Source organism: Neolamprologus multifasciatus, chromosome 7 (genome assembly GCF_963576455.1).
Source record: "Neolamprologus multifasciatus chromosome 7, fNeoMul1.2, whole genome shotgun sequence".
NCBI classification, from domain to species: domain Eukaryota; kingdom Metazoa; phylum Chordata; class Actinopteri; order Cichliformes; family Cichlidae; genus Neolamprologus; species Neolamprologus multifasciatus.
The window spans coordinates 63,651,675-63,679,668 of record NC_140445.1 but is presented as its reverse complement, the minus strand read 5'-3'; the positions used below and the strand labels follow the sequence as shown (position 1 = coordinate 63,679,668).

At 41.2% G+C, this 27,994-nt stretch overlaps 1 protein-coding gene and 1 long non-coding RNA gene across 8 annotated transcripts; one reads left to right on the top strand and one right to left on the bottom strand.

Moving 5' to 3' along the window:
* Positions 1 to 133: 133 nt before the first annotated feature.
* On the top strand, positions 134 to 27,970 carry LOC146515869 (thromboxane-A synthase-like). 7 transcript variants are annotated; one of them, XM_085167857.1, is made up of 15 exons: positions 138 to 283; positions 415 to 559; positions 789 to 882; positions 1,025 to 1,077; positions 1,204 to 1,300; positions 1,419 to 1,535; positions 8,695 to 8,783; positions 8,888 to 9,036; positions 9,242 to 9,372; positions 9,457 to 9,813; positions 9,898 to 9,986; positions 10,724 to 10,861; positions 26,329 to 26,491; positions 26,891 to 27,031; positions 27,342 to 27,970. In XM_085167857.1, the coding sequence occupies exons 2-14, from the start codon at positions 465 to 467 to the stop codon at positions 26,993 to 26,995; spliced, it is 1,677 nt and encodes a 558-aa protein (XP_085023983.1). In that variant the 5' UTR covers positions 138 to 283; positions 415 to 464; the 3' UTR covers positions 26,996 to 27,031; positions 27,342 to 27,970. The 7 variants fall into 7 exon arrangements, with proteins under 7 accessions (XP_085023986.1, XP_085023984.1, XP_085023983.1 ...); XM_085167860.1 differs by lacking the exon at positions 27,342 to 27,970 and having other exon boundaries at positions 134 to 283; positions 1,464 to 1,535; positions 26,891 to 27,092; XM_085167858.1 differs by lacking the exon at positions 27,342 to 27,970 and having other exon boundaries at positions 136 to 283; positions 9,245 to 9,372; positions 26,891 to 27,092.
* On the bottom strand, positions 14,592 to 21,878 carry LOC146515870 (uncharacterized). The gene is made up of 2 exons (XR_014875266.1): positions 18,780 to 21,878; positions 14,592 to 18,698 (listed from the first exon to the last, which is right to left on the bottom strand). It is a non-coding gene; the product is annotated as an uncharacterized LOC146515870 (long non-coding RNA).
* Positions 27,971 to 27,994: the final 24 nt, after the last annotated feature.

Sequence of the window (27,994 nt, the reverse complement as noted above, 5' to 3'; positions counted from 1 at the left end):
TCTTTAGCTGATTACCTTTACCCTGCTCTGTCACATTTCTACACAAGTGGGGGTGGTTTCTGTCTCATTTATGGAGGTGGTGAGGCAATCCAAATCCGTAGTTACTATTTTATCTGTGGTTTAACATTTGTGTGCACAATAGGAACAGACATCTCTCCTCGTCAGGTGAGTTCTCAAGGCTACAAACAAAGCTTCAGTAAGTAGAAAGTCTTGGAAGAAACCACACAACTGATCGGGGACAAAGCGGCTTGACAACGTGGAATAGATGTATGGTCTTTGGCAGGTGTTTATTTCCCCAAAAGCCCGAATTTCTGCACAATACCTTTAAATGCTTTGTTCTAGTGAAAGTCATGACTAAAGTATTGAATAAAAATATTAGTATAACTAATTCTTTTTTGCTGTTTTTCTCTCCAGGGGCCTTTTTCTCCTATTAATGGTTGAAAACTGAGAGAAGATTTTCCAACATGCAGGATGCAGGTGACTTTCTAAATGTATTCAACATTGAGACCAGCAAAATATCTGTGACACTCTTCCTCATTTTTCTTGGTCTCCTCTACTGGTGAGTATGTCAATGATACACTTTTTTCAAGGGAAATGAGGACACGTAGATAATCTGCTAGTGCCATAAAGCACAGACATTGACATTTTATAGAGCAGACAGTGCAAACGAATACAACAATATCTCTAGACAGAATCCAGGTAAAGGTGAGCTCTGTTCTTTACTGCATTTGATATAAATTATTTTCATTCAACCTACAAACAACACATTTCAACACTTTTGCCTGTAGGTATTCAGTCCGTCCCTTCTCAGTCCTCTCACGATGTGGCATCAAACATCCAAAGCCAGTGCCTTTCTTTGGCAACTTATTCATGTTTCAGCAGGTAAGATACAATGTAACAAAGGAAGACCAGAGTTACCTTCAATGTCTGCTTGATTTTGCATCAAACTGGGATGGTGTCCTTGTTCTCATATTTGTGTCAGCTGACTGTTACATCTACTGTGTTTTTTAAATATTCTTTTCAGGGTTTTTTCAAACCTCTGAATGATCTTGTCAAAACATATGGTAAAGTATGTGGGTAAGTAAAAATACATCCTACAACAGCAACTACTGAAATAAGATTGTGAATATTTTGCTTATATAAATAATCTGCAGTTTGAGATGATACTTTTCCCATCATGTTTTGTCTGGACTCATACTTCAGGTATTATTTGGGCCGCACACCAGTGATAGTGGTAGCAGACCCTGATATGCTCAGACAATTGCTGGTGAAGGACTTCAGCAACTTCCCTAACAGAAATGTAAGGAAATTATACAAAGCAAAGATGCAACATGTGTGTTTATTCCTGATTGTCACACAAGAGTTACTGAGGGGTTATTACAGATTTTTTTTGCCTGTGCTCTCTTATCTCTCTGCAGAGATTTGTGTTCACCAAAAAGCCTTTATCTGATTCCCTTCTCCAGTTAAGGAATGAACAGTGGAAACGAGTACGGAGCGTCCTGACCCCATCTTTCAGTGCTGCCAAGATGAAAGAAGTGAGAAAATAAAGTCCTCATTAAGTGAGATAAGATAAGATAAGATACATGACATCACATCTCATCTTGTGGTGGCTGTAGCTCAGGTGGCAGAGCAGGTCAGCCACTAATCAGAAGATCGGTGGTTCGATCCCAGGCTGCCTCCTGGCTGCATGCCAAATATCTTTGGGCAAGATACTAACCCCATGTTTGCCTACATGGTGGTGGTCAGAGGGCCTGGTGGCACCAGTGTCCGGCAGCCACGCCTCTGTCAGTGCGCCCCAGGGCAGCTGTGGCTACCACCAAGGTACAAAACACCTTACAGTTGCAGCTCAGTGCAGCAGCCTCAGCTGTGGAGGTGCTGAACATGGTCTATTCAGACACCCTCACTAAACGTTTGGGTGCACCAGGTTTGTCCAGCATCCTCCCTCCCCACCTGTTCCAACTCACCACCAGGTGGTGGTCAGTTGGCAGTTCCTTTCTTCACTCGAGTGTCCAGAACATACAGCCACAGATCTGATGATACAATAATAAAATTGATTGAAATTTATGTTTGAACATGGTGTTCGTTATGGACAAATTATTGTTTGCCCTTAAGTAACAAACCATAAATTTGGTTTGTTACTAAGTCTAGTAACAAAACACCAGCACTGTTCCCTCTAAGCTGAGCGCTTGAGCACTGCTGACACAGTCTCTGCGCACAGAAAATCAGCAAAATTTAAATAAATACATGTATTTACTTTAATTTCAATTCAGACTGGATTTTTTTTTGTGCGCAGCCAAAGGCGGAGGCAGACATTTGATACACCCGGGGCTTAGCCCTAAAGGATAGTATGCATGTGGGATTGAAATGACTGAAAGATTAATAGGCTCTGTTTTGAGTTTGTTCAAAAAAGAAGGACTTCATATCGGGAAAAATATATATCACTGTTAGAGAGTTATCTCTGGGATGCTGGGATGATAGCTCCCTCAGGACTTAAACTCCGGTCAGAGAGTGGGGCACAGAGAGTGATGTCCGGATATACTTTAATGGAAGTTAACAGCAGCTCAACAGTACAGCAGTAGGCATACTTAACAAATGTGGGAGGGGTGGACAGACGTGTGGTTATTTGCACAGGAACGCACACGGCTGGAGATCGCTATTCCCCCGCACTCATGGAGAAAAACATGCCTAGTGCTCCTCGGACTCGTGATACGGCAGGACCGTCGGAAAAGCATGTGACGTCATCACCGCAGCAAACAGTAAGAACAAAGTGGAACTTATCGGCAGAAATTAACATTGCACTTATAGCGATGCGATTGAAATATAAGGAGACTTTCAGACACAGCCGCCCCCAAATTTAAGTAGTATATTTGCTCTTCAACCGAAAGTCTAAGTATCATTGGGTTTACAGTCCTCATCATCCTCCCAGGCTGAGAGTCTGACTAATCTGGCAACTGGTCGAAGATATGTCTGTCCCTTGATTGTCACCTCAGCCGCTCTCACCCGACCGTCTGGCCCTAGACAGGCCTTGACCACCTTTCCGATAGGCCACTGCGCTCGCGGTAGTTGTGAGTCAACCACCATAACCACTTGTCCTGTGGTTAAGTTGTCAGTTTCCCCCTGCCATCTTTGTCTCCTCTGAAGATCCGGCAGATGGTGACGCAGGAAGCTGGACCAAAAATGGTCCGCCAGAATCTGACTATGGCGCCATCGCGGTCTTCCCAGCATCTCACTCAAAGCATAAATCACCTGGGGGAGTGATGCATCTCGTCGCCCCATTAGCAATAAGTTGGGTGTGACTGGATCCGGATCCGCTACATCCGAAGAGACATACCCAAGAGGCTTTGCATTAATGATCCCTTCCACCTCGATCAGCACAGTTTGCAAAACTGCCTCTGTGCCTCCCAACACCACTTGAAGAGCTGTCTTTACAGATCTTATCTCCCGTTCCCAAGTACCTCCAAAATGGGGGGAACCTGGTGGATTAAACCGGAACTCAATCCTCTGCTCCGCCAGCTGCTCTTTAATGGGGGCTTCAAGAGCTGAGAAACTAGACCGCAGTTCGGTCTCTCCTCCCCTGAAGTTGGTACCACAGTCAGATAGGATCTCATATGGCTTGCCCCGGCGTGCAATAAACCGACACAGAGCCATGAGAAAGGCATCGGTATCTATGCTGTCCAACAGGTCAAGATGCACACAGCTCGTAGTCATGCATTTGAATATGATACCCCAACGCTTTTCGGTGCGCCGTCCTACTTTGATGTTGTAAGGGCCGAAGCAGTCGACTCCAGTGGACCAAAAGGGTGGTTTATATAGGCGCAGCCTCGCGGGGGGGAGATCTGCCATCCGAGGAATATCAGGACTGGCTCGCCACCTTTGACACTCACCTTCACAACCTTTAGCAGGATCTTATGAGGATGGTTTGGGTGATCAATGTAGATGGTGGACGTATCTGGGGCAGTGCCAACCATCAGGACTTTCCTGGGCTCCTGTTGGCAAACCTCATGCAGCACTGTAAGATGTTGCTGTTTGCACACTTTACAGGGTGCCTTCAGGGTGCACACATCAGGTGCGTGATTCCGTCCACAACGCCAACAACCTTTATCTTTGATCCACTCTGCAATTTGGGTGGTGGACAGTGTCTTCAATTTGGGGCAAAGATTAAGGTAGTGCTCACGGGTGTCACAGTATGGACAGTAAGGTTTTGGCTTAATCTTCCCTTTAATGGGAGGTGTCCGATGACCTGGTTCCAGATGAGCTCCATCCCCCTTCCTGTTGTCTGTGTTGTAATACACAGTGGAAGGATATCTTTGGCTTTTCCTGCCTTTCTGACCTTGTTTGGTCTGGTCCTGAAACATGTCGGCTGCCCTACTGGATATGCGCTTGGCCTGCGACTTCACTTGGAGCCAGGCCGAGAAATCTGGCAGGGTATATGTCTTGTCAGTTTCAGTTCTCAGTATCCCACAACTGAGGCTGTACTCAACAAACCCATCTCTGTAGCTTGCTGGGAGCTTACTCAGTAACTTATCAACATGAGAGCCACATCGCAGTTCGTAGCCGTTTTCACATTCCAGTGATCGAAGCATACCTACTAAAGCCTGCACATCCAGAGCAAAATTGCCGAAGGCTTCTGGGTCCCCCACCCGGATTTGGGGAGAGTTCAGGATAGATCCAAGCTCACTCTGTACGAGCTGGCGAGGTTGACCATATTTGTCTTGGAGAGCCTGGAGTGCTGTAGTATATGGCAGGGGATCATGCATATATGCTTGTGCTAGTTTGTAAGCACTTGGTAGTTTTAACTGCTCCAGAAGGATTTGATATTTGAACTGCTCTGTGAGATGAGTATGGCTGCCAAGAAGACTGTCCAGAGCCATCTTAAGAAGCGCAAAATCACTTTCCTTACCACTGGCGAAAGAAGGTAGTGCTGGCTTGGGGATCCCATACGAGCTGGCAATTAGCAGTTCCATCAAGTTGTTGCCCTTGCTGTCAGTAGGTGGCAACGGTATCTCTGACTGTAAAGACGGCGCCGTGGGCCCACAGCCAGTTGGTCCGACTTTATCCCGCAGGCGGGACTGTAAATCAGGAAGCGGTAGAAACTGACTGGGTGTTGAGTATGGCACTGGAGGAAGCGATCCCTGATGTTTCACCTTTCCAGGAGGCTGTGATTGTCTGTTAGGGATATTAGAGCTGTCCTCTGCTGCAGGTCGGAGAGTCTGAGTCGAGTAGGTAATAGGGGGGTGAATTCCACCTAGCTGCTGACCATACTGATGACCAGCTGAGGGAGTATCCATAGCAGGACTGATATGTTGCGTTGGACACCCATGGAGAGGTTCAGATACTGTCTCCAGGTCAGCCGAGGAGCTGGTGGGATGTAAGGGCTGCGTATCTGGTACTAATGCATCCACTGGCAAGATCGAAGGTGGGAAAGCATTCGCATAGCTGGTCATATTACGTCGCTGTCCGTTATGTGCTGGCTGCTCCGACAGATTCACTTGGGAGTTTACACCACTGCTGCAAGCCTGAAGCCCCGAGCCATACTTACAGTTATTTAAAGGTCTAGGTGGTGGCAGCCCATCTTCTTGATCACGAAGAAAAGCAGCAATGAGGGAAGCTTTCTTTAGCTCCATTTCCTTCTCTTTAAGTCGACGCTGCATTGATAGACATCTGGTAATAGATTCTCTGGTGTTGTGAGCAGTACGTGCCTCTTCGTCTAATTGACGTCTTTGCCTTTCTTGCTCCATGTATAGTTCTTCCTTACTGAGGGCTTCCCGGGCCTGAGCATCCAAGATTAAACACTGTTCTTAAGCTAGACTCTCTTCCATCATCTGCCGCTGCAATTCTGCTAGCTCCATGCCCTTCATCTTCTCTTCCAACATCGCTGTCTGTAAATCAGTTAGCCCTGCGATGATAGAGCTTCCCGAAGGTGAGTGTCCACTAGCCTGGGATCTAGGTTTGCTGCATTGAGAACCTGAGGCATGTGATCGTGAAGAGGTCGAGTGCTGCTTGGCAGAGCGCTGATCTATAGCCATCCCTGCCTCTGCACCTGCTGTTGGTTTATCAGTGGATGTACCTGATTTGGGTTGATATTCAACTTCATAATCATCAAAGTAAGCCGGGAGATGTCTCTCTCGCTGAGTTTTCCGTCACACGGATATGTCAGGGATATCCTGGTGCTTAAACTCCATGTCGTCCTCAGTGTAGCTATCTATCTGCTCGAAGAACCACTTGTTAGAGAGTTATCTCTGGGATGCTGGGATGATAGCTCCCTCAGGACTTAAACTCCGGTCAGAGAGTGGGGCACAGAGAGTGATGTCCGGATATACTTTAATGGAAGTTAACAGCAGCTCAACAGTACAGCAGTAGGCATACTTAACAAATGTGGGAGGGGTGGACAGACGTGTGGTTATTTGCACAGGAACGCACACGGCTGGAGATCGCTATTCCCCCGCACTCATGGAGAAAAACATGCCTAGTGCTCCTCGGACTCATGATACGGCAGGACCGACGTAAAAGCATGTGACGTCATCACCGCAGCAAACAGTAAGAACAAAGTGGAACTTATCGGCAGAAATTAACATTGCACTTATAGCGATGCGATTGAAATATAAGGTGACTTTCGGACAGAAACTGAAGGTTAAATGCAGCTAATATGTCCTCTTTTAAGCCAGGCACTTCCACCTCCGCTTTGCTGCGTCTCAGCCACCAGCGCTCTTGCAGCAACAGCGCTAGAGCCAGAGCAGGGGAGAGTGGAGCAGGAACAAACCAAATGTTATGTCTCAACCAAGTACTGTATGCTTTTTATATTTTTAGCAGTGTGTCACACAAACAGCAAATATTGTCAAAAAAAGTAAGAAATCTTTGGGGGTGCTTTGATTCATTTTGGGGGTGCCAAAATTTGGGGCACCCCCAAAATTGGGCTAAAATCGCCCCTGGCATAACAGAATAACCACCCCAGCCTGCTGCCTCTCAGCGAGAGCAACTCCAGGCTGTAGTGATGGGATTTCCGGCTCTTTTTAGAGAGCCGGCTCTTTCGGCTCGGCTCACTAAAAAGAGCCGGCTCTTTCAGCTCCCAACCGGCTCTTCAGGTTGTTTTGTTGCTTTAATTAATTTATTATTAACAATATTTGTAAAATTATGCACAAAAGGAATTACTAATGTAAAAAAAAGTGGTTTCAGGTGGTGATCAGTTGGCAGTTCCTGTTTATATATAAATATATACAGTGGCCCCTAGAGACAAAACACATACAAACTCCAAAACACATTTCTAGCGTTAACTGAACTTCCAAAACAGAGCTACCTAGATCACTTAAATTACACGATTGAAAGCATATGTGTATGGTTTGTGTATTTATACACAAGCATTCATATATATTCAAATAATAAAAAAAATATTTAATTTACCTGTTACTACCACACACCAAATCCGGTCGTTGGTACTTGCTGGCTTTTGTAGCCTCTAGGTAACAAAAGCTCAACACTGGGCCTAGCATCCTGGAGCACTTCTGTTGTGTTTTGTACGTGTTCTGGAGTTTTTACGTGTTTTGGAGTTTGTACGTGCTTTGTCTCTAGGGGCCACCGTAAATATACTTTTATTTATTCACTCCACATAAAATGTAATAAACAAATCATATAATACAAAAACCAACTAGTCACAGTTCAACTTTTAACTATTTACATTTTCAGCTTTTTCCTTTTAAAAAAATTTAAAATGAAACAACACAAAACGCTGCAAACCACAACACAATTAAATATAAATTAAAATATGAAAACAAAAAGAAGATGCATATTCTCTGTCATATGGGCCTGCATGAATAAACTTTCTGAATCATTTATCATCTGGAACTGAAAATAGTTGTGGATGATTACTATACCTTTCTAATGTGACGTTGTTGTCCCTGGCTCTCTTTCTCTCTCTCTCCTTCCCGCTCTGTTCCTGTGCTACTGCAAGTGTAACTACCGCCCCTCCCCCCTCTGCCCAGCGCAACGCACAAGGCTCGCATGCCGAGTGAAGCGGGAAAAAATTGCGAGAGAGGGTGAGAGAAAGAAAAAGAAAAAAACACGGCTCGCGATAAGGTTCACGTCAAAGATCCGGCTCTAAGAGCCATTTTGTTCGCGACCAACACATCACTACCAGGCTGGAGCCCAGCCCCTCTCCAGGAGGCTGGTTCTAGGGTCCAAGTCATGCGTTGAGGTGAGCCCAACTATATAGAGCCGGTATCATTCAATCTCAAGCACTAGCTCAGGCTCTTTCCACAACAGAGGGGTGACATTCCATGTCCCAATACCCTGCGCCCAGCCATACCCCATAGGCTAAGGCATGGAACCTCACGCACCCTCTACAGGCATGACTCCAGGATGGTGTCCCAGTAACCCTATGCAGCGCAGGGTAAACTGCTCCCTTGTATTTGCACTGACAATAGTTGTCTGAATCGCCCTTCGTCTGGTTTTTCACCCAGGACCAATTTGACATGGGAGACCCTACCAGATTGCAAAAGCCTCCTGATAACATAGGATCCCAACTGACAACTTAGATTCCTGGAGCTATGTTGTATGTGTAATTTAAGTAGCTGTGGTAGTGGTGTTTATGGAATTACATGGACCTTTCCCCCATTTTTTATGTTTATGGACCCATTATGATTCATTGAAGTGTTTATAGGACTATTTTGCATCTGTCATTATCTCTCCATTTGAGTGTAGATGGTTCCGCTCATCAACACAGCCATTGATGCCCTGATGAAGAATTTGCATGTCTACGCTGAGTCAGGAGAGGCCTTTGATATCCACAGGTAAATACATAAACAATGAGGAAAGCCTTGTGTTTGTCTACTTTACTTCTACTGTATTTTTTCTTTCACTGTTCATATTTCTAAAATTTTATGCTATTTTGCAGATACTTTGGCTACTTTGCCATGGATGTTATTGCCAGTGTGGCATTTGCAACTCAGGTGGACTCGCAGAATAACCCAGATGACCCGCTTGTCCAACACGCTCAGATGGCCTTCATCAATGATATCTTCAAGTCTGTCTTGTTACTTTTCTGTGAGTCATTATTATAACACAATTGAATTTCAGATATTTATGTAGGACATTAAAAGAGAAAGTTGATCACAAAAAATTGTAAGAAAGAATTTCAGAAAGGTTAAATAGATGTAGAATATGCCAAAGAAGTATTTAAGCATTTTTGTTGATATACCTGTGTATACAGTTGGCATTTCTCTGCAGATTTGTGTGTTTCTGTCTTTAGTAGCTTTTCCCTCCATCATGGCTCCCCTGTCGAGGTTCATACCCAACAAAAGACGAGACAAGATGAGTCATTTCTTCATTAACAGCATTCACAAAATCATCAAACAGAGAGAGGAGCAGCCTCCTGAGCAGGTGAATCTCAGACTTTCCTAAATCTGTGTGTGGCTTTGAAACTGTCATTTTCCTATCTTTCTTATTTATTTATTTTACACGTAGAGGCGTAGAGACTTCCTTCAGCTGATGTTAGATGCTCGAACCACCGAAGAGTGTGTGTCATTGGAGCACTTTGACACATCAAATGACACCGATGAGATCGGTGACAACAACCAGCAGACCCAGTCTTCAGGCACAGTTCAGGAAAATGACCCTCCTCATTCACAGGAGCCGTCTGTCAGGCGTCCACAGAAAAAGATGCTGACTGAGGATGAGATTATTGGTCAGGCTTTCATCTTCCTCCTGGCAGGCTATGAAACCAGTAGCAGCACTCTGGCGTTCACCTGCTACCTCTTGGCCGTCCACCCTGAATGTCAACTCAAAGTACAGAAAGAGGTGGATGATTTCTACACTAGACATGTGAGTGTTTTACAGTTGGTTCTGATCTATTTTGATTCATGCAGTTGTGGACAGTCATTGATTGTCATGCTGTTTGCTTTGTAGGACTCACCTGATTACACAAATGTCCAGGAGCTGAAGTATTTGGACATGGTCATATGTGAAGCATTACGCCTCTACCCTCCTGGATTCAGGTAAAGAAGGATGTCAATTGGGGCTACAGTGGGGTAGCTTTGGTACGCTGTGATGTAGGATGATTTTCAGCATTGTCCCTTAATTAGCTTTTCATGGGGTATAGCCATAATGCTATCATCCGGAAAAACTCTATTCTTCTTCTTCTTCTTCTGCTTCTGCTTCTTCTTCTTCTGCTTCTGCTTCTTCTTCTTCTTCTTCTTCTTCTTCTTCTTATTATTATTATTATTATTATTATTATTATTATTATTATTATTATTATTATTATTATCATCGTCATCATCATCATTACTGTTGAAAGATCAAAGATGGGTTCAGCAATGCAGATGTTTTCTGATCTTTTGACATTTGGGTTAAGCTCTGTTCACATTTGGATCCAGATGCATTAAAAATGCGTTTGTAGCTATCATTACACTTAAACTCTTCTTCTTTGGATGGAGCTATGTACAGAGAAATAGAGAGCAGGGGAGGCAAGAGAGGCAATGGCAACTATAACTGACAGCAAAAAGCAATAGAGCTTAAAAGTCCAAATAAATTAAGGAAATAACAGTTTTGATAATGATGTTAAATTTATTTTTTTTACTGTTTTTCCCCCTTTAGTTTCTCTGGGGGTGGCAGTGGTCAGGGAATTACATAACGTAATAAAGTAAATAAATAAAGTAAATAAAGTTACAGCTCTTCTGTTGATACTGTGTGTGACCATTCTGTAACTGTGTAATTTTGAAATTGTCCCACTAAGGTTTGCACGAGAAATAGAACATGACTGTGTGGTGAATGGTCAGCAACTTCCTAAAGGAGCAGTACTGGAGATCAATGCAGGCTTCCTCCATTATGACCCACAACACTGGCCCGAGCCTGAGAAGTTCATTCCTGAGAGGTGCTTCAAGTTCTGTCTGAAACGAGTAAAAAGACTGACTTGTGACGCCAGTCAAATGTTGACTTATTAACATGATTTCAGCTGTATATTAACAACACATTAAATATTTTTCTGTACAGTGGTACAAATACATTTTTTGGGTGTGGTAAACACTTTTGTGTAGTGAAATTATCACATCTGCAACCCACAAATACAATCTCAATTCAGAAAGTTGGGACACAGTTTAAAATGTAAATAAAAACAAGGCATTTATTTACAAATCTTATAAACCCATAATTTATTCAAAATAGAACATTTAAAATGGTAAATGGCCTGTATTTATATAGCGCTTTACAAGTCCCTAAGGACCCCAAAGCGCTTTACACATCCAGTCATCCACCCATTCACACACTGGTGATGGCAGCTACTTTGTAGCCACAGCCACCCTGGGGCGCACTGACAGAGGCGAGGCTGCTAGACACTGGCATCACCGGGCCCTCTGACCACCACCAGTAGGCAACGGGTGAAGTGTCTTGCCTAAGGACACAACGACCGAGACTGTCCAAGCCGGGGCTCGAACCGGCAACCTTCCGATTACATGGCGAGCTCCCAACTCTTGAGCCACGATCGTCCTTTTAAAATTTAAACTGAGATATAGCTTGATTTTGAATTTGTTGGGAGTTGGCACATTGCAGTGTCAGTAGTTAGTAGTATCAGTTAGTAGTATCTCCTCTTTTTAACAACAGTCTGGAAACTGAAGAGACCAGCTGCTGGACTTGGAGTTGCTGGACTTGGATTGAGAGTTTTGCTTTCATGCTCTGCTCTTTCTTTACCACAACGGACCAATGCAGCCTCCACATCTCTTCAGCAGTGGCCCCAATCTGTCTGTCAATTTCCCACTCCATTTTTCCCTCACTTCTGAGGGTCTTCATAAGACCCTGAGATACTTAAACTCCTGCACTTGGGGCAATAACTCGTCCCTGAGAAGAGTAGGCACTCCACCCTTTTCAGCTAAGAACCATGGCCTCCACCTTGGAGTTGTGATTCTCGTTCTTGCCGCTTCATACTCGGCTGGAAACCGCTCCAGTGAGTGCTGGAGACAACCACCAGATGAAGCCAAGAGACCCACATCACCTGCAAATAGCAAAGATGAGATTCAAAAGTCATCAAAATGGGAACTTTCTGTCACATGGCTATGCCTAGAAATTCTTTCCATAAAAGCTATGAACAGAACTGTATCATGTAATATTTTTCATGTAGTTAAATATCTCAGTTCAAGATAACAGTAGTTTTATGCCATTGTATAAAGTAGCAAGAGAAATTTGTCTCATTAAGAATGTGGTCTTTTCGTTTTCAGTGCTTTTCATTCAACTTAAAAAAACAACAACTTGCTGTTGATCCCCAGGTTTACACCAGAGGCCAAGGCCAGTCGACATCCATTCGTATACCTACCATTTGGGGCTGGCCCCCGTAACTGTGTGGGAATGAAGCTCGCCCAGCTTGAAATCAAACTGGCTTTAATGCATCTGTTCCACAACTTCAACCTCACTGCCTGCTCTAAGACTGAGGTACGTTTGACTTAGAGCTGCTCAGCAAATCTCATGAATGTTCATTAACAGCCAGTCCTGAAAAAAGATGTTTGTTTTATCGAGGGCACTCTTTTTTTTCAGGTTCCTCTTGAGTTGAAGTCGTTAAGCACTCTTGGTCCTAAAAATGGTGTTTGTGTGAAAATTTCCAGAAGGAGCAAGTGAGATGGTCTGCTGACTTCTGTATCGAATGACTGGATCATTTTCACCAGACTGCAAAATAAGTTCAACTGTCCTAGTTCAAGTTAATCCAGTACTTGGGAGATGCTTGAAAAATCACAACATTGAAATATTTTAGATTTGAATGTACTAAATATAATAAGGGATTTACTGCAGATTCATTCAAATGCTTTAGAAAATATTAACTGTAATTTTGTGACTGGAATAGTTTGACAATTTACATATCAAATGGAAGGAATGCCACATGAGAAAATATTTCACAAGAAGATTTTTTTGTATTGATGCACAATTGCAGTTTTTATGCGCTTGTTGTTTAAAACATTGAAGGAATCATTTTTCACAGGAAAGTTGATCCAATGAATCACTCACTGTCTCTTTCAAACAGTGTGAGGAATTGTGACAGGCAGCCTTATGATTTCAGTCCTGATTTTGAGGTTTTCAGTGCTGTCTGTCAGCAAAATAGCACAAATAATCAAATGGTTCCATTCCACGATATTTGGCAAAAAGATGGAGCATATGTAAAGGAGGCACATGTTAATTTTGCTACATTAAATCACGACTGTTATTCACCTGCTTCACCTACTTTTTGTGCAAACGTTGAAAATCAATGGTTTATCCTTAAATTTTAATGGTCAGTGTACTTGATCTGACACCAGTTGAGTTACAAACCACCAGAACACACAAGAAATGAAAATCCTCTGTGTCCCAGGCTAAAGGAGAATCACGCTATATTTGCTGTTACCTGAAATGAAACCCACATTCTGTATATGGCGATCTATCTGTACCAAATACCCAGAAACGACAGGAAAAGACTCTGTCCAGTACCATCCAGAAAAAAAATCATTGAATATTTTAAATATATTCTGTAAAAGTAACAATGTTATGTTTGGTATTATCATCTTGTGCTTCCGTACGAAATAATTGGGCATGTTTAATATAACAATGTCACAAATGTCTCTCTGGGAAACGCAAGAAGAGCCTTTCCACTCCGGTGCAGATGCAGATGATGGCAGTAGACGACACAGCTTCCTGTGGAGTGACGAGCTGTTGTCAAAAAGAGGAAGACGTGACTATTATATTTACAAAACTCGGCGAAGGACTAAGAAGGTGAGGTGAGTGTGTGTTTCCCGTATGCTGAATGTTGCGGTGTTAATATTATAAAGACATAAGTAATAGAAACATATTAGTGGGATGGAAACCTCCTTTATTTCATCAGCAAGCTAACCTAGCATCACATGAGCAAATGAGTTGTGCGCCACATATATCTCATTAATAAATGAGAGAAAAAGGGTAGGTTAGGTTTCACTTGTTCCGTGGTTAGTGGTCCCTACAGATCCATCTAAACTAGTGATGGGCAGATGAAGCTTCATGAAGCACTGAAGCTTTTCATCCAATTGTTCACCCAGGCGCAAAGCATCTTGAAGCTTCATTTGCTCTAGTAGGACACCTACTGGACGTAAAAATATTAGTTGACATGAATTTGAAGAGTGTGGCCTTTTGCACACAGCCTGTAAATGTCAACAACAAAAGGAGTGTGTAAAACATGTATCAATCAATCAATCTTTATTTATAAAGCACTTTTCATACAAAGATGTAGCACAAAGTGCTTTACATGGTTAAAAGCAGCCCACCCCTCCAACTCACTCCCCACACTTTCATTAACATAAACAATCATGGATACATCCCCCCCCCCCCCCCCCCCACACACACACACACACATGCACGCACGCACACACACACACACACACACTTAAAGAGTAAAATTGGGCTGGGCACACATGAGCCAGGTGAGGAAACACTATCACAGGGAGCCAAAGTTTGACTTTGGCTAACTAACTAACTTTGCCAGCCATTCAAATGTTGACTTATTAACATAAATAACAGCTGTATATTAACAACATACACATAAATGGTGTTAGGTTCAATATTGAGGAGGGGTAGAGGAGGTAATCAACTTCCATAATAACAACACTGGTCCGGCCGGGTGGAGTCAAACGATGATTTTAATGCACACGCGTGGGAAGATCGCCCGCTGTACGCAGACAGCGCCGATCCCCAACTTACAGAGCCTAAGCAGGTGTTTTATACCTTTCAGGGCTTAAATTTACTACACCCCTAAACGTCACTCAGATACAGTTCATACATAGGTTTCAAAACCACAATGACTTAAGACAGTTTAAAAATAACATTGTCTCCGTCTCCACAGCAGATGCTTCCTGTCATCTGACTTTCACTTCCTGTCTGGAAAACCAAACTGTTCCTCTTTTGCAGAGACAGCAAGAAACTATTCCTCTTTTACAGAGACAATTTTAGAGTTACAAGCAAACATGATTAACCTCTCACCTATAAATGAGATAAAGTCTACTGTGTGTTTGTGTCAGCATGAACTGCACTCAGTTTCAACTTGTAACCTTTTCCACCAGACAGAAGGCCAGCACGTACACATTTCAGATTATAACAAATATTCAAAAGCATTTAAGATTATAGATTCAACTCAACAGTTTAGAGTGGTTATAACTGCACCTGTAATAAAGGCTAATTGGGTACCAATATGTTTAAACATCTGAATACAATATCAATACTGTAGATTGTATTATTAATGCAATGGTAATGATGATGATGATTAACAATAACAGTAAAATAATTTCTAATTGCTCACATTCCCTCTCTTGGTGACCCTCAAAGAGGGTCACCACACTTTACGTGTGTCATTGCTCCGACCCTCTCTAGCAGTTCTCTGGCTCAGCAAATCAGACAACAATATCATGTCATCTAAGTGGTCCAGTAATAAACGTCAGCTCCCCCTTAAAAACAGTCCACGCGTGAGATTAGGTTTTTTCTGGGTCCCTCTCTTGTGGTACGTCAGGTCTCGGCCTCCAGGATCCTCACCCCCTGTGGTAGCCGAGATGTCCTGCAAAGGAACAAAACACCTTTTCCTACGCCTCCCTAACTTATCACGTTCATCAACATCCTATACACAAACTGTCGCTGCTGCAAGCGCCTCCACTTTGACCTAAAAGTCACCTTTCACAATAGATCACAAGAAAATCATTATAAGCGCCTATTCTACTAAAAGATCAAAAAGAAAACCATTTTAATCAATTAAGTTTAAGCATATAAGCAATTACTCATGCATAAATTTCATCAGAGCTAAACGCTGCCTAAACACAACTCCCATGTGTTAACACTAACTTCATTTTAAAACTCACATTTCCTGTGTCATAACCTGTTGTTGATATAGCATCTTTATCTCATTTTGCTCCTCTATAAACTAGAGTTAACTTCTACAGTGGCCCCCTTTTGTTAATGGCCCGAATTATATCAACAAGTTTCTCCTCTTTCAGCCAGATTCAGTTATAAGCTAAATGAATTTCAGGTTTTTGATTTCTATGTGTTTGTAAGCATGTGCGCCCCTTTATGCTCCAAGTCTCCCCCAATATATCAACCAAGACGTCGCGCTCGGTGAAGCTTCTAACCTTCAATAGACTGAGCCACAACTCTTTAATTAGCACAATATGCAATGTGTAAAAATCATTTCTACGTATAAGCTCTCTCCTCTATCCTAAAAATAAATCTATGTAATATCTGCCTGTGTAAGCCTACATTATAACCACTTCTTCTAGAAATCAAAAAGAAATCAAACATTTTCTACTCCTACAATCTTCACTAGTTTCCCCATATATTATCTTTTTGTCAAAGCGTCCCTTTAAATTTTGTACACAGCTTCTTAAAACCACCGGCATTTTATCTTCTAAACAGGATTCAGTTCACTTTAATCCTTTAACCTTAACATAAAAATAACAATTTCTGGTTCAGTTTTACCATATCCAAATTATCAAAAAAACCCAAAAGTCATAAAATGATCCTAAAACCTGTTTCAAACCTTAAATTCCCCCTTTTTTGACACATTTCATGTGTCAAACTAAAAATGCTTCACCCAAGTTTAGGAAATTAAAAAAGTTAGTCATCCCAACTTTGATCCATTCACACAAATCCACTCACACGCATTCATACCAGGTTTTTGCTGATAGTGGAGACTCCCGCGCAAGTAATCTGATTCTCCAATCTCAGCAAAATGAGCTCATTCATTTGTTTTATTTTCTTTTTAAGAAAATAGTTCTTTATGCTTTTGGACTGGATTGAATCGCTACAATCCTTTTAGACCGGGACTTACAACCTGATTAGGTCCCCACAGGTAGCCTTCTCCTCAGCCAGTTGTAATCTGGAAAGCCCACCTTATATTTGCTCTCCCGAGAATTTGTCAGCGCTGTTATTCACTGTTGCAGACCTGCTTAGAACAAAAATGAGAAAAAAGAGAGCTGATTATTAGCTCATCAAAACACAAAACAAAACAAAAAAAACACCTGACAGGTTTTCTCTAAGTGCACTGTTACAAAAATAATGGGCCCCTCTTAGACATGTCCATGTTTTATAAAACTCCCTCTATTAAAAACAAAAAAACCCAAAAACAACCCAAACCTAACTGACCGAATCAACCCATCACCACAACAACTTCAAAAATCTTAAAAGTTTTGCCACCAGAGTCCTGGCACTTCCAGGTCAACTGACATAATTTCACCTCCTCAATACGCCGAAAATCTTGTTAAAACCACACAATTTGCACACAATAATCACCCCCTTTATGCACTTTAAAATACTTAGATTCTGCATAAGATATTAACCCAATACAACCGTAACCTGTTACTTTACCATTATATTTTACCAATTATAAACAGCATCAGTCACTGCTCTGTTTCCTCAATTTAAAGCCTCACACACAGACACACAGGAAGCTTCTCCGTCACCACTCACTCCAGCTAATTTGCATACTCAGTCATATCTCAACAAGTTGCCGTAACAACAGAAATACATGTTTAAACATTACCACATTATTGAATTACTTTCATTTTCTTTCAATACTAATCACTTGCTTTCAGTACAATCAGTACAAGAGCACTCCCAAGTCACTCTTATAAAAACTACTTTAATCACTTTTCTTTTCTTTTTTCCATACCTCACTCCCTCTGTCATATAGCTTCTTTGAGTTATTCCTCATCTTCAAGCTCTAAGTGTATTTTATTAAACATTCACACCATTTTAACACTCATACAAGTAGCAAGCTGATTTTCATTGCGTATGTTTATGTTTTTAGCCAGGTTTAATCAATGTCTATGCATTAATCTTCATGAGCTTGTCCTTGTAAGGTTAATGCATTTTCTGCTTGTGTATGTGATTTTGCATGTGTTGCTTTTTGCAGTGTTTCCGACTCCTTCACAATTCTCCACTTAAGCAGTCAGTTTTCTCCTCCCCAAATTTGCTAACCCAAATTTTGATTTCCCACCTGAAATAACAGCATCCCTGGTCCTCAGCCATAGGTCAGAGCTTGCTTGTGAGGTTCAGGGACACAGGTGCCGTGAACAATTCAACCAGAAACTTGCCTTAACATGTCCAGTGATGTCAACCTAGAACTTTCTTCCGACCGCTGCATGTGGAAAATTGATCCAGGTCTGCTTTGCCCCTAAAAATAACACAACTGAGACATTTTCATTATTATCATGAGTGCTTAAACTACCCGTTTTTTCTCTCTCTGGTCAGAAATGCCAACTTATGTCATGTATGTAAGCATGTTCTTCATTGCATATGTATTCATGTTAATGTTCAGTGAGTGTAAGCTGTTTCTTCATTGCATTTCATGTTATATGGTCATGTTAATGAAGTGTAAGCTGCTTCTTCATTGCATATGTGTCTTATAATCAGGTTTAATTCATGCATCTTTTCACTGATTTCTGCATTCAAACTATCTCACTTCTGATTCTCTCCAAAAATAATTTCACATGTAACAGTTTGTGTATGTATGTTTTCTATTTTCTGTTTACCTCTTTGTTGTGATCTGGGGGACATCTCTAAACCATCATGAGTTCAGGCTTCAATTTCAACCCAATTATATCCTGTATTCTCGCAGTCGAACTCGTCTGGGCTTCACCTCTCACTGGTCTCCGTCCTTCTCTTCACAGTGTCCTGTGTTGTCTTGAAATCTCCAGCCACTTTAGTCCCAAGTCAACTGCTTGCTTCTCTGCTTCTTCTCCGTTGATCTTTTCAGTATTTTCCTTTTAGATCAAGTCCCAGCCTGGCAAAATATCACATTTAGTGCCTTCAGACAGTGATGCTCTTACCAGCCGGCAATTCACCGTGCATGTTTTCATCACGTGATTTCTGCTTCTCTGTTGATACTCTCAGTCGTCTCTTTCAAGATTGCTCCAAGCATGGCAAATATGAAAATCAGTGTCCAGTGCTTTCCCACAGCTCTTTAGCCCACTGTTCAACTGCCCAGCCTGTAATTCACAGTACATGTTGCATCACATGCTTTCTTACATGCTGCTGGTGTCGTCAGTCGTCATCAGTATTAATGGTTCAGTTGCACTGTCTTTTGCCTGCTGTTAATTCTTCAAGTCCACGATGTTCTGTCGGTCTTCATCAGGAGATTAACTGTCCTTTGAGCTTCTTCTCAGGATGGGGACAAAGTGAGAGGTCAAGCTGTAAAATTTAAAGCCAAAACCCTGGCCTGTTTTCCTCCCAATTCTGTTAATCTATGGTTTTGCCGCCGTACTCAAGATTCCAGGTTGAGAGAAGTCCACCTCTTTGTTGACACGCTAAAGCATACAATTAATATCCTTTCCATTTCTTTTCTTAAAACCTCCATTTGCTTCATCTGCCTAGAGTTTAACTCGTCTGTTTCTCTCTCTGGGTGCTCACTTGTCACAGTCAGTTCCTTTTATGGGCATGCAGTTCCTGTCACACACACCATTTCCTGTCACACATGCAGCAATATTTTCTGTTCCTCTTTCCTATTTTACAGCCTAATCAAACTCTTTGGTTGTACTAATTCTTGATCTAAAAACAATGCACCCTTATTTCACGCACACACTTTTAACTATACTAAATTCTTTGCATTTGTCAGCATTCACATCAGTCTTCAGCGTGCTCCACAGAGCTCTTTCAGACATCAGGAATCGTCTCACACACACCGCCTTTTCTCTCACACTTCCACTTTTCATTCACTCTACTATCAACTTTCCTAAGTTTTTCTTACTTATTATTTTTGTACAAATCACACCCAATCACTCAAAACCTGCTTCTCACAGCATTCACACTCTTAACCTGTGACAGAAGTTGAGGAATATAACTCAGAATACGCTTCCCTAAGAGTCTTTTAGACATGCCTTTCATAATCAGAAAGAGCAAGTCAAAAAAAATTGAAACCTCTAATAATTCTCACAGCACACACAACAAATTAAAAAAATAAAACACACCAGCTTTTATTGCTGGAGAAAGGTTACTACTGAAAGTAATATGTTAGTCTTAAGCATATACAATGCACTCAATATACATAAAAACTCAGTCACAGATCACACATTCACAGCAATCAATTCGAACTCTATTTATACTCTTGTAATGAGCAAAACCAGCATCTTAGTTACAGGCATTTAGCAATATTTGCAAACAATAGTTATAAAGCTCAATAACACTCTAAACCAAAAGCAACAATCTCCATGCGCGTCACCGCTCCTCATTTGCATTCACACACACACCGTCTAAAAATAGCTCCAGCACTGACTCAGACTCCTTTCACACAGAGATCTCTTATTTATAATACACAGACGTCTTATATTTACAACCACTGTCAGGCCTCACAGCTTTCGCGCCTAAACAATTTCGACAAATTTAAGTTAACGGTCCAACCGATAAAGTCCAACTTTTTTGTGATCAATTAACCAGTATCTGTCCAACAGTTTCTGGCCTCATCTCTAAAATCCCTAACTCAATTTAAAAGTGTCCAACACCCAAGGTCCAAGCTTTGCTGCCCAAAAAAGCGCAGATACCGTTCCAAACGGTCAGGAGACTCGAACTCCTAGCTATTTTGGAGGTTCCCAAGTTCTCCCCGGTTGCCAACCGTACTATCCCTATTCGCCGATAGGTCAAGGCCGAGCGTCCTCGGCCAGGAGGGAGCGTCACCTCCGAGAACTGCACCTCCTAGTGGTCCAACCACCGTCCTTCAAATAATTTATAATACTTTGGCACAACAGTAAAACACCCAAAAAAGTGTAAGACTGAAGCAGGTCCAACCTTATAACCAATAAGGGTTTTAACCCATAAATGACCAAATTCCCTACTAAACTAAATTCACTCAGCAGTCCAACTGCTTTAAATCCTTTAGCGGTCCAACCGCATTAAATCCTTTTAGCAGTCCAACTGCTTTAACTTCTCATGAGATTTTCACCAAAATCAAAACAGACATTCACCAGTAATTTCAGTGAGTAGACTTAAATTCTTTCATGTCCAATTTGGCACGCTTTGGAAATCATTCAACAGGTAGTGCCTTACCTTTGGATAAGCCGGCTTATGCCCACTCACTTCGACCACTGACACTCATGCCTGCCCGTCTGACCACTTCGGACCCCGGATTTCTCTGTCTACACCTCCAACTCACTCTCCCTCCTCAATAACCGGACGAGCCTCCCAAAATGTTAGGTTCAATATTGAGGAGGGGTAGAGGAGGTAATCTACTTCCATAATAACAACACTGGTCCGGCCGGGTGGAGTCAAACGATGATTTTAATGCACACGCGTGGGAAGATCGCCCGCTGTACGCAGACAGCGCCGATCCCCAACTTACAGAGCCTAAGCAGGTGTTTTATACCTTTCAGGGCTTAAATTTACTACACCCCTAAACGTCACTCAGATACAGTTCATACATAGGTTTCAAAACCACAATGACTTAAGACAGTTTAAAAATAACATTGTCTCCGTCTCCACAGCAGATGCTTCCTGTCATCTGACTTTCACTTCCTGTCTGGAAAACCAAACTGTTCCTCTTTTGCAGAGACAGCAAGAAACTATTCCTCTTTTACAGAGACAATTTTAGAGTTACAAGCAAACATGATTAACCTCTCACCTATAAATGAGATAAAGTCTACTGTGTGTTTGTGTCAGCATGAACTTCACTCAGTTTCAACTTGTAACCTTTTCCACCAGACAGAAGGCCAGCACGTACACATTTCAGATTATAACAAATATTCAAAAGCATTTAAGATTATAGATTCAACTCAACAGTTTAGAGTGGTTATAACTGCACCTGTAATAAAGGCTAATTGGGTACCAATATGTTTAAACATCTGAATACAATATCAATACTGTAGATTGTATTATTAATGCAATGGTAATGATGATGATGATTAACAATAACAGTAAAATAATTTCTAATTGCTCACAATGGTAAATGGACTGTATTTGTATAGCACTTTTACTAGTCCCCTCTAGGGACCCCAAAGCGCTTTACACACCAAGTCATCCACACATTCACACACTGGTGGAGGCAAGCTACAGTTGTAGCCACAGCTGCCCTGGGTCAGACTGACAGAAGCGAGGCTGCCATATTGCGCCATCGGCCCTTCTGGCCAACACCAGTAGGCGGTAGGTGAAGTGTCTTGCCCAAGGACACAACAACCGAGACTGTCCGAGCCGGGGGCTCGAACCGGCAACCTTCCGATTACAAGGCGAACTCCCAACTCTTGAGCCACGATCGCCCTGATATGGAATATTTTTCTGTACAGTGGTACAAATACAATTGTTAAGGTGTGGTAAACACTTTTGTGTAGTGACATTATAACACGTGCAACCCACAAATACAACCTCAATTCAAATGTTGGGACACAGTGTAAAATGTAAATTAACAAATCTTATAAACATATATTTCATTCACAATAGGACAAGACTGAAAACATTTAAACCAGGGGCGATTTTAGCCCAGTTTTGAAGGTGCTTCAGCACCCCCAAAATGAATCAAAGCACCCCCAAAGATGTCTTACTTTTTTTGAAAATATTTGCTGTTTGTGGGACACACTACTAAAAGTATAAAAAGCATACAGTACTTAATTGAGATGGAACATTTTAACAACAAAAGTATAGATAACCCCTCCCCCCTCCCAAAATGGTTTGTTCCAGCTCGGCTCTCTCCTACTTGCTGCCAGAGCGATGGTGGCTGAGACGCAGCGGAGCAGAGGTGGAAGTGCCTGGCTTAAAACAGGACATATTAGCTGCATTTAACTTTCAGTTAGTCTTTATATAGTTAGGTAGGAGTCAGACCATGTTTCTTTTTAACTGAAAAACATTACACCAGGTAACCTGCTGTGTTGAAAATAGGGCTGATTAGTCGACTAGTCACAATTACGTCGACTATCAAAATCATCGACGACTGATTTAATAGTCGACGCGTCGTTTGAAGCTTTGTAAGATCACAAAAGACGCAGGAACAAGTAGTAGAATTTAAGAGTGTAATAACGGACTGAAACAGAAGATGGCAGCACTGCATGTACAAGGATGCCAGCTGCCGTTAAACCCCGAAGAAGAAGAAGGAGCTGTGTCCCAGAATTCATAGCGCAGCCCAGCTCAGTTTCCAACAATGGCGGTGTAGAGGAATTTCTTTTACCTAGGTATTTAATCGCATTATGTTATTGTATTAACATGTCTGACACTCATACTTAAGACAAATGGTAGGGGGTGTAGTAAGGATGTTGGGGAAACAGGAACTCCAGAGGACCAGTCTTTTGTCTCTTGAGGACTCTGGGAAGTAGCAAGGGAGTGTGAACCTTAAGGTGTGAAACAGCTGTGTACTGCCTTTGTTCCTGGAGAAGGTATTTAGCTGAGAGTTATGCTAGGCTCAGAGAGAACTCTGCTGACCGTCTGTCCCGCGGCGATGGAGGGCTCCACAAGCTTGTTTGTCTGTTCTTTGTGTGTATGAATTAAAGAATGCTAGCTACCGCTCACCGCTCGTCTGCAGGCTTTATTTAAGTGGAAAACTTCCACAACAGCGGCAGCTAGTTAGTTTTAATATTACTCTTATTATTCTTTCTGAGTCACAAAATAAACGTTTAGCATATTTTCAGGTGAGAATGTAGCTGTGTAAACCTCAAATATCTGCTCAGTTTATCAAGACACCACATATTTTCAAAAGCGCTCCGATGTTTTCGGAGACGTCTGTTACCCACTAGCTTGATAGCTAGCCGGGGGCAAGGCTCTCTAGAGCCCGTGAGAACACGGCAAATCGCTTTCAAACCCACCGCGGTCTTTCGCTACTCAGGTTAAACATATATAAGTCACTTAGATAACTTAAAAATGTTATTGTTTGGCTTTTTTTAGTATTTTATTTGTTCCTGAGTAAATCGGTTAGGCTGAGATTAAAGTTATAGTTTTTACACAGCTGAATAAACGTCAAGCAGACAACTGATTATCAGAAGGGTGAGATGCTCCAGAATATACTCCGGTGTCCCGTTATATTTTAGATAACAATGAGTTTATTAAACTTCACCGAAACAATCTGCAAATTTCATTAAAATTTAATAAACTATCATCTTGTCTTTATTTTTAGTTAGCACATACCTTAAACACTTAGAGCTGTAAGCTAATGATAGTTATATGAGAGCAGATGCATGCTGGTGAAATAAGCTGTACATCCAATGGATGATGATCTGATTAGTCGACTAATTGCAAAAATAATCGGTGACTAGTCGACTATCAAAATAATTGTTTGTGGCAGCCCTAGTTAAAAACGTGTTTTCCGACGATGTTTGCTCTGTAGTAAAATTAGCGATATTTGACTGCCCTGTTGATCTCATTGAAATGTATACAGCCTATTTAAAATCTAAAACTTAACATTGTCCGTAGCCTGCTGTTGTTACCACTGTCCTGTTTGAAATGTAATGAGAGAAACTGGTTATTTTGCCATATGTGCATGTGCCGATATTGAACCCAAGGTACTAACTAGCTAACTGACTGGATGCCCATTAACCTTATAACTCCTGTTGTGTGTGTGTGTGTGTGTGTGTGTGTGTACAGATTGTCAGTCCAAAGAGGGAGAGAGGAAAGAGGGGAACATGAGGACAAAGTACAAGATCAGGAAGTACCAGGTAAGAAAACAGACAGGGAGTACTAACAGGCAAAACAAGAACTGTTTAACTGGCAAAGAAAAAGAAAGACAAACAACTAATACAAACAACTCATACAATCTGGAAGTTGTGTTCTCCCTATATTAAAGCTGCTATACAGAATCTGCAAAACAAACTGGGTTGTCAGCCCTGGCACTGCATTACCATATTGAGCTTCAGTCAGAGGAAGTCACGGTTGCCAAAGACTTTATAAAGCTCAAGAGTGAGGCTGGTGCCATTCCAGATATGTTAACATTGTACAATCTTCTGGATAATCAGATCTTCCCCACACTGAAAACTGTTATTCAGGTTGCCCTGACAAACCCAGTTAGCAGCTGTAGCTGTGAAAGGTCTTTTAGTGTCTTGAGTCAGCTCCATACCTGGCTGAGAAGGACCATGGGTCAAAGCAGACTCCAGCACCTGGCTGTGATGTCAGTTGAGAAAGAGATGCGTGAGAGACTTGACCACCAAAATGTGATAGACGGATTTACCAACCTCAAGGTGAGGCGACATAGGTTAAAAGAAAAGAAAAAATCTGCAGAGCCATAGTAGTATCTGCAGTAAAGATCTTTTCATACATTGTATACATTGTACCAAAGGCCAAGTGTCTCTATTTTCTAATAATATTTTGTATATTTCAAGGACTCTTCTATTTTTGGAGTGTATTTTTTATGTATCTGTATTGTATTATACATACACTTTAGAAGTGAATCTCTGTCCAAAAAATGCACACAGTTTACTTTTTACTCACTATGAGCATCATTTATCATTTTTCCCCAGTAATTAAGGTTAGGATAGGTATTTTTTTTAAATTCCAATCCATTCTTCTTTGGCAGCATTTTAATAACCTTGATCAGATTTGATGGTTTTGTTACAGACTTTTCAAAAAAGTGTTTTGCTATTCTTTCAAAAATGTGGGGATTAATTTGTGTTAGAATGTACAAAACAGTGATGTCGTGTTTTGTGACGAGGACCCAGGCACAGAGAGACTTGATGAATTTAAGAAACTTGTGATTTAATAAAGAAATTTGCAGACTTGCACAGAGAGGGTAAAATTGTGATGACTGATAATGGAGATGAAGACAACAGACGATGAGGACAGGGAGGAACAGGGGTTTAAATGCACCAAGGAAGCAGTCAGACAGAACTCGGGACAACTGGAGGCATTTAAGGATGCAGGGACTGACAGAGACGGGGAAGAAGCTCATTGTGATGAGTAAAGTTTACCTTGCCTGGATGGGCAGCTCTCTGGGTGCTCAGCACCCCCAAAGCTCTGATCCTAGAATCGCCCCTGATTTAAACTGAGACATTTTATTATTTCATGAAACAACATTTGCTCATGTTGTTTTTGTTGGCAGCTTTGAAGTTGTGACACTGCGATATTTACCAGGTAGTAGTATCCCCTCTTCTTAACAACAGTCTGAGGAGACCAGCTGCTGGACCTTTGGGAGAAGAGTGTTGTCTCATTCTTGTCTGATACTGTATAAGACCCTCGATGCTCAACAGTCTTAGGACTTCTTTTTTGCACTTTCATGATGTGCTAAATGGTTCCAGTTGGTAAAAGGTGCGGAGTGCAGGCAGGCCAGTTCAGCATCTGGATTTGTTGTTTGTAAATCATTGCATTCTGTTTTCTTTACACACTGTAAAAGATTTTACTGGGACTGAACCATGCATGGGATTTCCTTTATTTTCCAATGCTTTTCATTCTTCTTTAAAAAAAAAACTTGCTGTTGTTTTCCAGGTTTACACCAGAGGCCAAGGCCAGTCGACATCCATTCGTATACCTACCATTTGGAGCTGGCCCTCGTAACTGTGTGGGAATGAGACTCGCCCAGCTTGAAATCAAAATGGCTTTAATGCATCTGTTCCACAACTTCAGCATCAAGGCCTGTTCTGATACTAAGGTAGGATGCAATAAGAGAAAACCCATACATTTTCATTAAAGTAATTCCTACACTGGATAACTGTAAGACTGTTGAATTTATAACTACAAGCATGTAATTCTACAACCACTGTTTACTGTGAATTACACAAGCATGACCAAAAACTACTCTCACATGTCCTTTAATTGTTTTTTGCTTTAATGTCATATACAATTTTGGACTGTCAGTATTATTAGCTGCAAATAATGACTATGCTGGAGTTTATTGGACATTTGAAACTGCCATAAGCTGCAAATAGTCATGTAATCCTATGACTACTGGTTAGATACACATTTGTCAGATGCTTCCATTTTTAAGATATTTTTACACAAATATGTGGAAGATGTTTGTTTTACCCAGAAACCTCTTTTTTATCTTCAGGTTCCTCTTGAGTTGAAGTCAACCAACACTCTTGGACCCAAAAATGGTGTCTTTGTGAAAATCACAAGAAGAGAACAAGGAGATCATCTGTCATCAGCTGATTAAATCACTTACACCATACTGAAACAACAATCTCTTACTGTATGTCCATCAGTTCAGTGACACTTGTTTCATTTATAGTCAGGACTTGGTAGATGTTTGATTTAGACTTAAATATAATAAGGGATTGACTGATAATTAATGCAAATGTTTCTCAGGCACATATAAATTGTAATTTTGTGATTACAACTGTTTGAGAATGAGAGAAATGAAACATGACAATATATTTGATATTATTCTTTATTAAAGCACATACAAATAAAATCACTACTTTTTGCAAATCATAAAATACTAAATCTTTTTTGACAGCAAAGTTGATTTAATCTGATTTAAACATTCTAAATTCTTTCAGGTGGATTGGTACACAGACAGTGTCTACACACATTGGGCACGAGCACTCTCTACAAACAATGAAAGGAATTGCAACATGCAGCATTTATATCAACCCCAATGCTGCGATTTTCAGTGCTGGTTGTAAACAGAATTGTGCAAATAATGAAAAGAACACATTTTGTGAAATTTTGCAGTTTTTATATGCATGTGAAATTTTCTGTATTGAAATAAAAAATCTGTTTATCAGTAAAAATAGGTGTAAAACATCTATCTTGTACCATTTAGACAACCTTCATGTCTCTTTAGAGACAAAATATCTGATTCAAATTTTCTCTACAGCACGACAAAATCAATAATGGTGATGTCTCAACCTGATATTGCATGAAGAGAAAGAATCAACTGAGAAAGTTTAACTTTGATGAAAAACTGTGGCAGGTTTTCCAAGGTGTTTTGAGGCTCTACTTATGTAAAAAGGCTGTCAAACAGCCAGGAATTGCAAAGACAAGTTAAGCCTCCCGCTTTATAGCTGCAAAAAAGAAAAATAATTTTATGAATATTTTGGCATCTTCAGTTTAGTCTTTTTGTGTCACTTTATGTCACTTTTGATAGACATTTTTTCTTGTCATCAAATAAAGCTCCTGTGTCGCATATTGTTCTCACATCTTCTTTCTT

What these genes read in the sequence shown, in the direction of transcription:
- LOC146515869 (XM_085167857.1), top strand. Translation starts at nt 465, where the DNA reads ATGCAGGATGCAGGTGACTTTCTAAATGTATTCAACATTGAGACCAGC. An exon ending in GTCTGTCTTGTTACTTTTCT is followed by an intron (nt 9,037 to 9,241) that starts GTGAGTCATTAT and finishes TTCTGTCTTTAG; the next exon opens with TAGCTTTTCCCTCCATCATG. An exon ending in GAGAAGTTCATTCCTGAGAG is followed by an intron (nt 10,862 to 26,328) that starts GTGCTTCAAGTT and finishes GTTGTTTTCCAG; the next exon opens with GTTTACACCAGAGGCCAAGG.